A 12192-nucleotide genomic window follows, 5' to 3' on the forward strand; every position below is an offset into this window, starting at 1 on the left:
CACTCTCCTGAAGTCTGCTCTGGCTGCAGCTAGTTGAGGCTACCCTGGGGCCAAACCACTAGTCTCACACAGAACTGTGCTAGGCTCCCAGCCTGGTGTGATAGATCCTTCCTGCCAGCCTGCTAGGCTGCCTTCAGCATGAGATTTGTTTCTCTCTGTCACTTTGTGGGTTCTGTAGCTCTAAAATTTGCTTAGTCATTTTTTTTACATGTATTGCAGGTTGTGGGAGCCAGAGCTACTCAGAGGTCCTGTTTCTACTCTGCCATCTTGGCTCTACCCCCTCCATCTCTTTCACTTTTTTTTTTAAAGACACCCAGAGTTAGGTTAAAAAAAATTATGAGAAAAGATAATGGATGTTATTGAACAATATCATCTCATAAAACAGAGAAATAATGCTGGGTAAAAGTCAATTAAAGAAAATTGTCAAGACATCTAAGAAAAGACATCCTAGGAACACTGAAGAATGAAAATGGAAAGAGATCCACAAACAGAAGGAAAATGAAGAGTTCTTACAAAAATTTTTTTTGTTTTACATCAAACTATTTTCTTCATCTAAAATGATGGAACTACTACATTTGGACCATATTATGACAGACCCAAATGTCCTTATAGAGGAGGTAGAAATGTCACAAAAGACAACAAAAACCAAGAATATAGACAGAAGATCCATCTTGGAGATCATACAATGGTGAGAATATTGAGGGACCAGTATATACTATAATTAAAGATGGGGAAAATACCAAACTGGATTTTACAAATACTGAAGAAGGTGAACAAGACCATATCAGTAATTATCAATTTATATAGAAGTTAACTGGATATGTATTGGGGGCATCCTGGATAAGAGCATCAGTAGGGATCAAGTAAATCTTAACAAGAATTAGTCAATGATGGACCATATCTTTACCATTTCATAATTAACTGAAAGCTGTAGAGAATCCTGGTGAGCTTATTTGTTGATTTTTTTTTTTTAAAAGGCATTTGATTAAGCAAAATAAGCTTCTTTTACATCTGAGTGCATCTTATCTATACACCATCATGTGAAATTTCTTTAAAAGTGTAATAAAAGAAATAATGCTATTCAATGACCCTCTGAAAATAAACCTCAAAAGAGGCATTAAACAGTGAGATGTATGCTTGCCAAAGTATTTAACACTTGAATGGAAGTCTAAAATGAAGAGAGGTTAATTTTGGATAGTGAAGTCTTCTGGAAAATCCTGTTTGCAATCACTGAAAAATGTTTGGTTTGTTCATACACAGAAAAAAGATCAAATGAAAGAATATCTACAGCTCAAATTTTAGATATATGTCCTCTAATTTTGATGTATGTCCTATTTATACATAGGTATAGCTAATATATTTCCTGACTGCCCCTTTACCATGTTGCCCACAAATCAGTTATCATCACCATCTTGCTCCCATCACTGGAGACTTATATACTTCACCTGGGATGAGAGGCTTTGATAAGTATTTGTCTTAACTTTTCCAGAACTAGGTTGCCAAAGCAACCTGGGGGAGGAGAAGGGAAGGGGATGGGGAGGTTAGTATAGGTGCACCTAAAGTTTACCATGCCAAATACCTGGTTAGTGAAAAAAAAATGTTTTAGTGCACATTAGTTTGTGAGAAAGTCAGATCTCTTATATTTTATTACAACCAAAACTTCACGTAATCTATTCTGATCATATTTATGCATCTCAATGATAAGTTTCCATTCAAGGGACATACAAGCACAAGAGTTTAAATAAAAAAAAATATATTACCTGGCACCGTTTGCAGCTATACTTGTGAGGCTCTGAGTCTGCACTTTCATCAGAATTGTCATTTTCTTCTGATGAAATACCAATTTTACCAATGAATTCTTCCCTCTGGTGGTCATCCATTAATGCAATGTCCTAGAAAAGAAAGAACAAGTTTACTGTTACCAGTAGAAAGAAGGTAGTTTTCAAAATCTTTAATCTTCCTACAGCTAGCATTAATATTACACAGATGCCAAAAGGGTCCATGGATCAATTTCATGGGGTCCTACAAACTTGTATCAGAAAAAAATTTCATCTTTATTTTCAATAACTGCTAAGTAAAATTTAGCATTTCCTTTAATTATAAATGCAGGTAACAAACATTATTCTAAGGAGTCCATAGCCTTCAAGAAAATTCCAAAGAGGTATATGATATCAAAAGGTTAAGAATCCCTGGACTAGATGACATTGGAGAGTCTTCTTGCTCTACGATTCTAATTATTACACTATATTTTTGAAAATTTTCTCTGAAAATGCATCTTTAAAATTTATCCTGGAAAATTAGAGTCTTAACTTGTGCTTAAAAATAAAAATTCGTTCAGTTATCCAGTAAAATTTTAGTAGCCTAGATTTGAGAACTGGTCACAGGGAAAGTAATTAGGACAAGTTCATGGAAGCCACTGTAAAATGAAATTATCAGGACAGGGAACAGAACAGTCTCTGATGTACTTTGAAATCTTTTTTGGGGGGTGAGGGAGGAAGCAAGTGAGGTTAAGTGACTTGCCTATGGTCACATAGCTAGTTAGTGTCTGAGGCTGGATCTGACTCCTGAGTTAGTGTTCCATGCACTAAACCACCTGGTGCCATGCTGAACTGCTCTTAAATCTTTAAGGATCAGTAGTCACTGAATGAATAAAATGCTATTATCTTCAGTTTACCTAATGTTCTCGATTTTTCTCTTAATTTTTATTATACTATAAGTTTTTTTCTGTACAAAAGCATAACCCAATTTTCCACAAAAGTCAAGAAGTATGGGAAGTTTACAAAGGTATAATTTTAATCAGACAAGCAAATAATTCTAATGAGAAGGATAAAAGGGAACTACTTAAAGAAACTAATGTGGATATACAGAGAGCTAAAAGCATTTTCTTTTAAATGACGTGTATAGAAGATAGAATCAAGAACAGATAAATGAGTATGTTCACAAAATAACAGCATGGCACTCTTAAGAAAGGGAAAATGGAGTGCTAATGCTCAGAATAAACTACACCTATAGATTAATGGTAAGAATAATTTTAAAAGGTAAGATTTTTTTTTTAAAAGAAGGAACAAGAAGGGGATAACATTACTTGGAATGGATAAGAGACAAAGAAGAGAAAGCAGACTTAATCAACTCTTATTTTGTTTCTATTTTTTCTGCCAATAGACAAACTAGTCCATTGAAGGGCATTTCAAAATTTGGACAATAGATGTTATTTACTGCATGGATTTTCTTGTGTGAATAGTTATATTATAATCTTTTGAAGGATTTTAGGTTTCATTTAGGAAGCTCTATAGTGTATTATAGTTTGATGCAAGAAGCACAATGTTATCCACAAAAAGAAGTATCTGGAAGACCTCACCATTTATCTATATGGAATCTCTTTGATTTGGATTTCACATTGGATATCCTTCAGGACAGCTGCAGATATTTTTGCAGTGATATAATTAGAAGAACAACCTAGAGAGCTAGTCAATCAACACATATAGAGCATGGGTTGACAATGAACATGTCTAAGAATTGTATATAACCTTTGGGAAATTATGTAGATTTTTTTTCCTATATGAATTCTTTCTTGATTTCTGCAACTGCTAGTAGCTGCCCTCCCAAACAACCTTGTATTTAATACTTTGTATTTATTTTGTATATACTTCATTGTTGTCATACATACATACATACATACATATATATATATATATATATATATCACCATTGTCTCAACCAACAGAATACAAGCTCTTTGTGAATAGGGACTGATTCATTATTTTTTTTATCTTCAATGCTTCAGTACAGTGTCTGGCACTGAACAGGCGCTTATTAAATGCTTATTGATGATTAATTGCTTTTAATAACCCCAAATTAATGCCTCAGGGGAAGAAACCTATCTTTTTAATATCAATATCTTTCTGGTGATGCTACAAGTAAAGGCCTGCCACGGTTTTATTAAAAAAACTAAATGAGGGGTGGCCAGGTGGTGCAGTGAGTAAGAGCACTGGCCCCAGCGTCAGGAGACCTGGGATCAGTTCCCGCCTCAGACACTCGGCACCCACACACAAAAAAATAACTGGCCATGTAACCTTGAGCAAGTTACTTAACCCTGATTGCTTAAAAAAAAAAAAAAACTAAATGGAGAGGGGGGCAGAGCAAAGATGCCAAAGTAAAAGCAGGAAATTCCGAGAGCTCCAGCAACAACCACCTCCAAAACCTGTAAACTATGACTCTAAACAAATTTTAGAGCTACAGAACCCACAAGAGAGAGTGAGAGAGAAAAAAATCTCCCACTGAAGCCAGCCTTGAGCACCCTGAAGAGAGGCCCAGACCAGCCAGAGCAGACTTCAGGAGTGAATCACCAGCAGCTGTGGCAGTTTCCAGACTTCTCAACCCATAAACACCACAGAGAAAGTAAAAGATCAGTGGGGAACTCTGTTGGAACAGGGGGACAGAAGAGCACAGTCCAGCCCTTGCCCCCAGAGCAAGAGGTGGAGGAGGCGCAGCAGCTGCAGCTGCTGACCTGTGGCTGCTTCCAGAGCTCCTGGCCTGCAGAATTGTAGGAGGACCAAGTGACCATTTAGAGGGTAATCACTCTTGCTTTAACTTGCTTGGATCTGGATTGCAGTCTTGGGTGGTGGTGGTGCTGGGATGGGTGGACAGTGTGCCAGAGCCTTTGGTGGCAGCAGAGAGGGCACCCTCCTCAGAGACCTTTGAAAACATTTGTGAAAACCCCAGTGATTTGGGACAAAGCTCTCTACTCTGGAAGCAGAGTTTTACCATGGCAAAGAGTGCAAAAGTCAAGTAATTGTATGGCAAGATGAGCAAGCAGAGGAAGGATAATCAGACCATAGAATCCTTTTCTGGGGACAAAAAGGGTCAAAACATGTAACCAGGGATTGGCTAGGTGGCACAGTGAATTGAATAGAGCACCAGCCCTCAAGTCAGGAGGACCTGAGTTCAAGTCTGACCTCAGACACTTGACACACACTAGCTGTGTGACTTTGGGGAAGTCACTTAGCCCCAATTGTCCCCCCAAAAGCAAAACAAAACAAACAAACAAAAAGCCATGGAACCAGAAGTCAAAAAAGGCAAAACTCCTGTATCAAAAGCTTCCAAGAAAAATTTGAACTGGTTACAGTCCATGGAGGAGCCCAAGAAGGATTTTGAAAATCAAGTAAGAGAAGTGGAGGAAAAATTGGGAAGAGAACTGAGAATGATACAATAAAATCATGAGGGGCAGCTAGGTGGCACAGTGAATAGAGCACCAGCCCTGGAGTCAGGAGGACCTGAGTTCACATCTGGCCTGACACTGCAAGTCACTTAACCCCAATTGCCCTGCCTTCCCCCCTCCAAAAAAAAAAAGAAAATCATGGAAAGCGAGTCAACAGTCTGCTAAAGGAGACCCAAAAATACACAGAAGAAAATAAAACCTTAAAAAATACAATAACTCAAATGGCAAAAGAAGTCCAAAAAGCCAACAAGGAAAAGAATGCCTTAAAAAGTCAAATTGTCCAGATGGAAAAGGAATTTCAAAAACTCACTGAAGGGAATAATTCCTTCAAAATCAGATTGGAGCAAAAATGGAAGCTAATGACTTTATGAGAAATTAAGATACTATACAACAGATCCAAACAAATGAAAAAAATAGGAGGCAACATGAAATATCTCACTGGAAAAACCACTAACCTGGAAAACAGATCCAGGAGAGATCATTTAAAAATTATTGGATTTCCTGAAAGCCATGATCAAAAAAAGAACCTAGAAATCATTCTTCAAGAAATTCTCAAGGAAAAAATTGCCATTATATTCTAGAACCAGAGGGCAAAATAGAAACTGAAAGAATTCACTGATCATCTCTTGAAAAAGATCCTAAAAAGAAAACTCCTAGGAATATTATAGCCAAGTCCCAGAGTTCCCAGGTCAAGGAGAAAATATTATAAGCAGCTAGGAAGAAACAATTTGAGTATTGTGGAAATACAATCAGGAAAACACAAGATCCAGCAGCTTCTACATTAAGGGATCAAATGGCTTGAAATATGATATTCTGGAGGTCAAAGGAGCTAGGATTAAAACCAAGAATCACCTACCCGGCAAAAAGGAGTATAATGCTTCAAGGGAAAATATGGTCATTCAATGAAATAGAGGACTTTGATGAAAAAACCAGAGCTGAACAGAAAATTTGACTTTCAAATACAAGAAACAAGAGAAGCATGAGAAAGTAAATGGGAAAAAGAAACCATAAGTAACTTATTAAAGTTGAACTATTTACATTTCTACAAGGAAAAATGATAATTGTAACTCATGAGGCATTTCTCAGTATGAGTAGTTGAAGGGAATATACATGTATATATATATATGTACACATATATGTTTATATAGGAGGGTGTATGTGTGTATAAACACATATGTGAGTGTATGTATGTATATATATGTATATGTATACATAGAGGGTACAGGATCAGTTGAATGGGAAGGATGATATCTAGAAACTAAAATTAAGAGGTGAGAGAGGAATATAATAAGAGGAGATAGGGAGAGATAGAATAGGGTAAATTATCACATATAAAAGAGGCAAGAGAACAGAAAGGCAAAAAAGAATGGGTCAACCTTACTCCCATTGAATTTGGCTTAAGGAGGGAATAACATACACACTCATTTAGGTATCTTACTCTATAGGAAAGTAGGGGGGAAGGGGATAAGAGGGGAGATGACAGAAGGGAGGGCAGATTGGGGGAGAGGGTAATTAGAAGCACACACATTTGAAAAGGGACAGGGTCAAAGGAAAAAAATAGAATAAGTGGGGGGGGCAGGATAGGATGGAGGAAAATATAGTCTTTCACAATATATCTCCTATGGAAATGTTTTGCATAACTATACATGTACAACCTATATTGAATCATTTATCTTCCCAGTGGGGGTGGATGAGGAGGGAACAAGGGAAAGAATCTGGAAATCAAAGTTTTAAAAACAAATGTTAAAAAAAAGTTGTTTTTTATATGCAACTGGGAAATAAGATATACAGGCACTGGGGTACAGAAATCCATCTTTCCCTACTAGAAAGTTAGAGGAGGTATGGGGGAGGATATGAGAGAGAAGATTGAGGGAAGGGGTATTCAGTAAGCTTGCTATTTTGGGGTAAGGGGTAGGGGAAAGACGGGGAGAAAATTTGCAACTCAAAATCTTGTGGAAATGAATGTTGAAAACTAAAAATATACAAAAAATAAAAAAAAAATAAATGTGAGGGTATGGAAAAAATAAATTGAAACCCTCTCAGAGGCAACACAGTGACACATAATGGGTATAAATTCATATAAATAACCAATACAGAACTATAGAGTAGTGCCATAAAGATTCTTGTCAGAGAGCTGGTGACCAGAAAAGATTTACCTATACCTATTCAGTAAGGGATAACTGAAAGGTGGCCTGTGCACTCCTCTGTAACTCATGAATTGTCAAGAGATTTAGAAGAGAGCCCTAGTGATATGAGTAGATACTTTATGGAAGAAACTTCATGGATGAGTTATAAATTTGCAGTCTTAGAAACTATAATGATATTGATGGGATCACAGATCTGTTTTATTATTAAAGTACTTCTCTGTCAAAGAGAATTAGCTTGAAACTGGAAAGGATAGAATAGAAGAAAAATGGCTACTGAGGAGCTTAAATCCAGGATAGATGAGAAGATTGTAAGAAAGCATGAAGCTACCTTTGATGAGTTTAAGACACCAACCAGGCTTAGATTAATTACACCTCACAATACTGAAAGAATTAACAGATGTGATAGCTGAGGTCATTCTGTTGATTTAAAAAAAACTGTAATGATAGTAATAATAGTAAGCATTTATATGGTACCTACTAAGTAGAAGACACTGTGCTAAGGACTTTACAAATATCTCATTTGATATTTACACCAACTCTGATAGCTGGGGCTTATTATTATCGTCATTTTACAGTTTAAGAAACCAAGACAAAAAGAGGTTAAGTGATGTCCAAAGTCACACAGAAAATTAATGTCTGAGGCTGGCTTTGAACTCAAGTCCTCCTAACTACATCACAGGCCCAGCACTTTTGCCACTGTGCCACCAGGCTCTCTACAATTATAAAGAATTGTAGTGAACAAGAGAGATGCTTTAGGACTGGAGAATGACTTATATAATTCTGATATTCAAAAAAGGGTAGAAGCTGGAGTCTATAAACATTGCTTTGATGAGTATTTTAACCTTGGTCCTATATAAAATTCTAGAACATATTTATTAAAGTAGAGGTAACATAGTACCTTAAATAAAAGTATAGAAAGTAGGTTTATCAAATTTTCAAAGGATACAAAACTGAAAAGTTTGCTAATTAATCAACAAATATTTAATGAGAACATACTACATGTCAGACATTACACTAAGTACTGGGGATACAAATATAAGAAATGGAATAATCCCTATTTGAAAGCAGTTTATAAGTTTGCATATACATATATACAGAATACATAGAGAATAAATGAAATTTTGGATTATTGTCTTGATCAGAATAGCTAAGTCTTTCACAGATGATTATCATACAAGATTGCTGTTATTGTGTACAATGTTCTTTTGGGTCTGCCCATTTAAATTTGTATCAGTTAATTTAAGTTTTCCCAGGTTTTCTGAAACCATCCTACTGGTCATTTCTAATAGCACAATAGTATTCCATTACAATGCCACAACTTATTTAGCCATTTCTTAATTAATGGGCATTCCCCTGATTTGCAATTCTTTGCTGCTACAAAAATTTTTGTACATATAAGTACTCTTCCCTTTTCTTTGATCTCTTTGGGATATAGCCATAATAGTGGTATTGATGCATCAAATTATTTGCCAAAATGGTTGGACTACTTCACAACGTTACCACTGGTGCATTAATGTCCCAATTTTGCTACTTCACCTCTGGCATTTGTAATTTTTCTTTTCTGTCATGTTAGCCAATAGAGTTGTTTTAATTTGTATTTATCTAATCAGTAGTGAAACTTAATGTAGTTATTCTTTGTGACATGCAGCTTGGAATTCCTGGGCTCAGAAGATGGGGTATGGGAATGGGAAGCTACTGCTTATCCTTATCTGGAAAGCCTCAAGGATAGGTAAACAAACCTAGAAACTAAGAATTGATCCAGATATCCATCACTGTCTTCAAAATATAGCTTTCATCTTCTGGGTTTTTTTTTCTGCAACAGCTTTTCAGTTCATTTGCTTTTCCCTGTGCTTGTAAAACAATTTTTTTCTTGTTCTTTGCATTATCTCTTTATTAACACTTGCCAAAGAAAGGGCCTCCCACATTCCAATTTCTTTTTTATACAATGTGAAAACAATAGCATAATTTCCAATTTTGGCTCTGCTCTTAATATCATCTGTGGGATCATAGAGAAATGCTTCAAATAAAAAGGGAGAATAGTGGACCTTCAGGTAATTTTCTGTGCAGAAGATGTTGGTGTTCCCAGCTTGGGCACCTCAGAGTGTTAAAGATAGGTACACGGCAGATTTGATTTGCTTCCAGCTACAGTCCCATGTCTGCAGAGGTTTCATTCTTGGCAGCTCTCTGTCCTCCAGGCGTAATTAATTTTTAACTTCTACATCCATGGTCCTTTATTGAATGTAACTTTTATTTCATTTTTGTCTTACAATGATGCATTTAATATTCTTCTGTATTTGTGAAGTTTTTATGTCTTAATACATGGGTAATTTTTGTGAAGGTACAAAAGTGCTATGTACAGTGGAGAAAAAGGTATACTTCTTTCTATTTCCATTCAATTTTCTCCAAAGGTCTGTCATATCTTACTTTTCTAAAATTCTACTGATCTCCTTAACTTTTTCCCTGTTTATTTTATTGTTAGATTTATTTAGCTCTGAATAGGTAAAGCTGAGGTATGGACTTAATATTTAATAGCTAACATGGATTTAATAGATTTAACTAGTATGGATTTAACATTCCTTCTGTAATTCATTTATCTTTTCCTTTATGAATATTATGATATTTGGTACATATGTGTTTAAGTATTGACATTACATTGTCTATGATGCCTTTTTGAAAGATGTAGTTTACCTGCTTATCCTTTTAATGAGGTCCATTTTTGCTTTTGCTTGGCCAAGACCATGATTTCTACCCTTGATTAAAGTATAATAGATTTCTGCTCCAGCTCCTTATTTTAAAAATCTGTGTGTGTGTGTCTTTTTCAAGTGAGTTTCTTATAAACAACATATTGTTAGATTCTGGTTTCTAATCTATTCTATCTGTTCCCATCTAACACTGCACTTCTCTCCATCCTATTTTCTTGTGTTTATCCTTCTCTTTTTCTTTTTATCCTGTCCATTGTCTAAAGTCAGTTTTACTTCTGACCACTGACTTCTTTTATCCACCCTCCATTTTTTCACCACTATCCTTTTTCTCTACTCCCCTTTCCCTCCTACTTTTCTGTTGAGCAAGATAGATTTCTATTACCAGTTGAATATGTGTACATACACACACACTCACACACATATTTTTCCCTTTTTGAACCAATTGAGATATGAATGAAGTTCAAGTGTTGCCTATCCTTCCCCCACCAATCATTTCCCCCCACATGGTAAAAGCTCTTCTTTGTGCACTTCTTTTACGTGAAATGTCTTCCTCCTTCCTTCTCACCTATCCATTTTTTTTTACATCATCCCAATATAATCAACTTATACTTATGTCCTGTCTATGTAGCCTTCTAAATGCAATAATAATAAAGTTCTTGGTTGGTTGTTGTCCTTCATTCTCAAAGAGGACCAAAATGACACCACAATGTTAGAGTTAAGTTACAGTCTGTCTGATTATGACTGATCAAACCAGTATGAGCTCAGAATGCTCTACCACAGGTTAGGTACAAATAGTACATGTGAACATTTGGGGTGGACTCTAAATTTGCACATCTCATGTTTCTTTTGAGCTACTTCAATTCTGCTTTGCTTATAGAGCACAGTGCCTTCTTTGATGCAGGTATACCATGTTGGGCAGTCCTTTGCCAGAGTGTCCTATGTCACACAACCAATTCCAAAGTTCTTCAGAAAGACCCTGAGAGCGTTCTTGTATCACTTTTCTGACCACTATTGTGAGCACTTGCCTTGTGTGAGTTCTCTGCCAAGTAGTCTTTTAGGCAAGCATACATTTGGCATTTGAATAACATGGCCAGCCCATTGGAGTTGTACTCTCTGTAGTAAAGTTTGAATGCTTGGCAATTTAGTTCAAAAGTTCTTAGAAATTACATGTGTCTAGGGCGGCTAGGTGGTGCAGTGAATAGAGCACTGGCCCTGGAGTCAGGAGGAACTGAGTTCAAATCTGACTTCAGACACTTAACACTTACTAGCCCTGTGACCTTGGGCAAGTCACTTAATCCCAATTGCCCTGTCCTCCCACATCCAAAAAGAAAAAAGAAATTACATGTGTCATTTCCCCATATAGGAATGTAAACCTCTTAACATTATTGAGTCCCTTATAGTTATTCTTTCATGTTTTTTTTTTATGCTTTTCTTAGTTTTATATTTGAAAAGTCAAAATTTCTATTCATCTCTGGTCTTTTCATCAGGAATGTTTGAAAGCCCTCTATTTCACTAAAAATCCATTTTTTTTCCCCTGAAGGGTTATACTCAATTTTGCTGGTTAGGTAATTCTTGGCTGTAATCCTAGTTCCTTTGCCTTCCAGAATATCATATACCAAGTCCTCTGTTCCTTTAATGTGGAAGCTGCTAAAACTTGTGTGAAACTGACTGTTGCTCTGTGGTATTTGAATGGTTTCTTTTTTAGCTGCTTGAAATATTTTTTTTGACCTGACTTCTGAAATTTGGCTATAATATCCCTGAGAGGTTTTATTTTGGGATCTTTTCCAGGTGGTAATCAGTATATTCTTTCAATTTCTATTTTACCCCTTGGATCTAATACATGGAGGCAGTTTTCTTTGATAATTATATGAAATATGATGTCTAGTTTCTGTTTAATCATTGTTTTCAGGAAGTCAAATATTTTAAATTATTTCTCCTCAATCTATTTTTTTTAATTTTTAAATTAATTTGTTTATTTCCTTTTAGTTTACAAGATTCAATTCCACAATTCCTTGAGTTTCACATTTTGTCCCCATCCCTCCCCTCCCCTCCCCCCCATGGCGGCATATAGTCAAGTCTAGGATCTGTAAATACTTTCACATTATACATTAGTCAGGTTATAAAG

The 12192-nt window shown here is 36.0% G+C and overlaps 1 protein-coding gene across 7 annotated transcripts in view; it reads right to left on the minus strand.

Annotated features, from left to right (window-relative positions):
• The window catches only part of PRDM15 (PR/SET domain 15), a 207776-nt gene that overhangs the window by 52770 nt on the left and 142814 nt on the right, over positions 1-12192 (minus strand). For all 7 annotated transcript variants that reach the window (XM_069074875.1, XM_069074874.1, XM_069074876.1 and 4 more), the window contains one exon: positions 1761-1892. In XM_069074875.1, the coding sequence (XP_068930976.1) occupies positions 1761-1892 (132 nt within the window). The remainder of the gene's footprint in view (positions 1-1760; positions 1893-12192) is intronic.

Source organism: Petaurus breviceps, unplaced genomic scaffold (genome assembly GCF_028583685.1).
Source record: "Petaurus breviceps papuanus isolate PSGF00001 unplaced genomic scaffold, PetGlider_PUasm1.0 90897, whole genome shotgun sequence".
In the NCBI taxonomy this organism is placed as follows: Eukaryota; Metazoa; Chordata; class Mammalia; order Diprotodontia; family Petauridae; genus Petaurus; species Petaurus breviceps.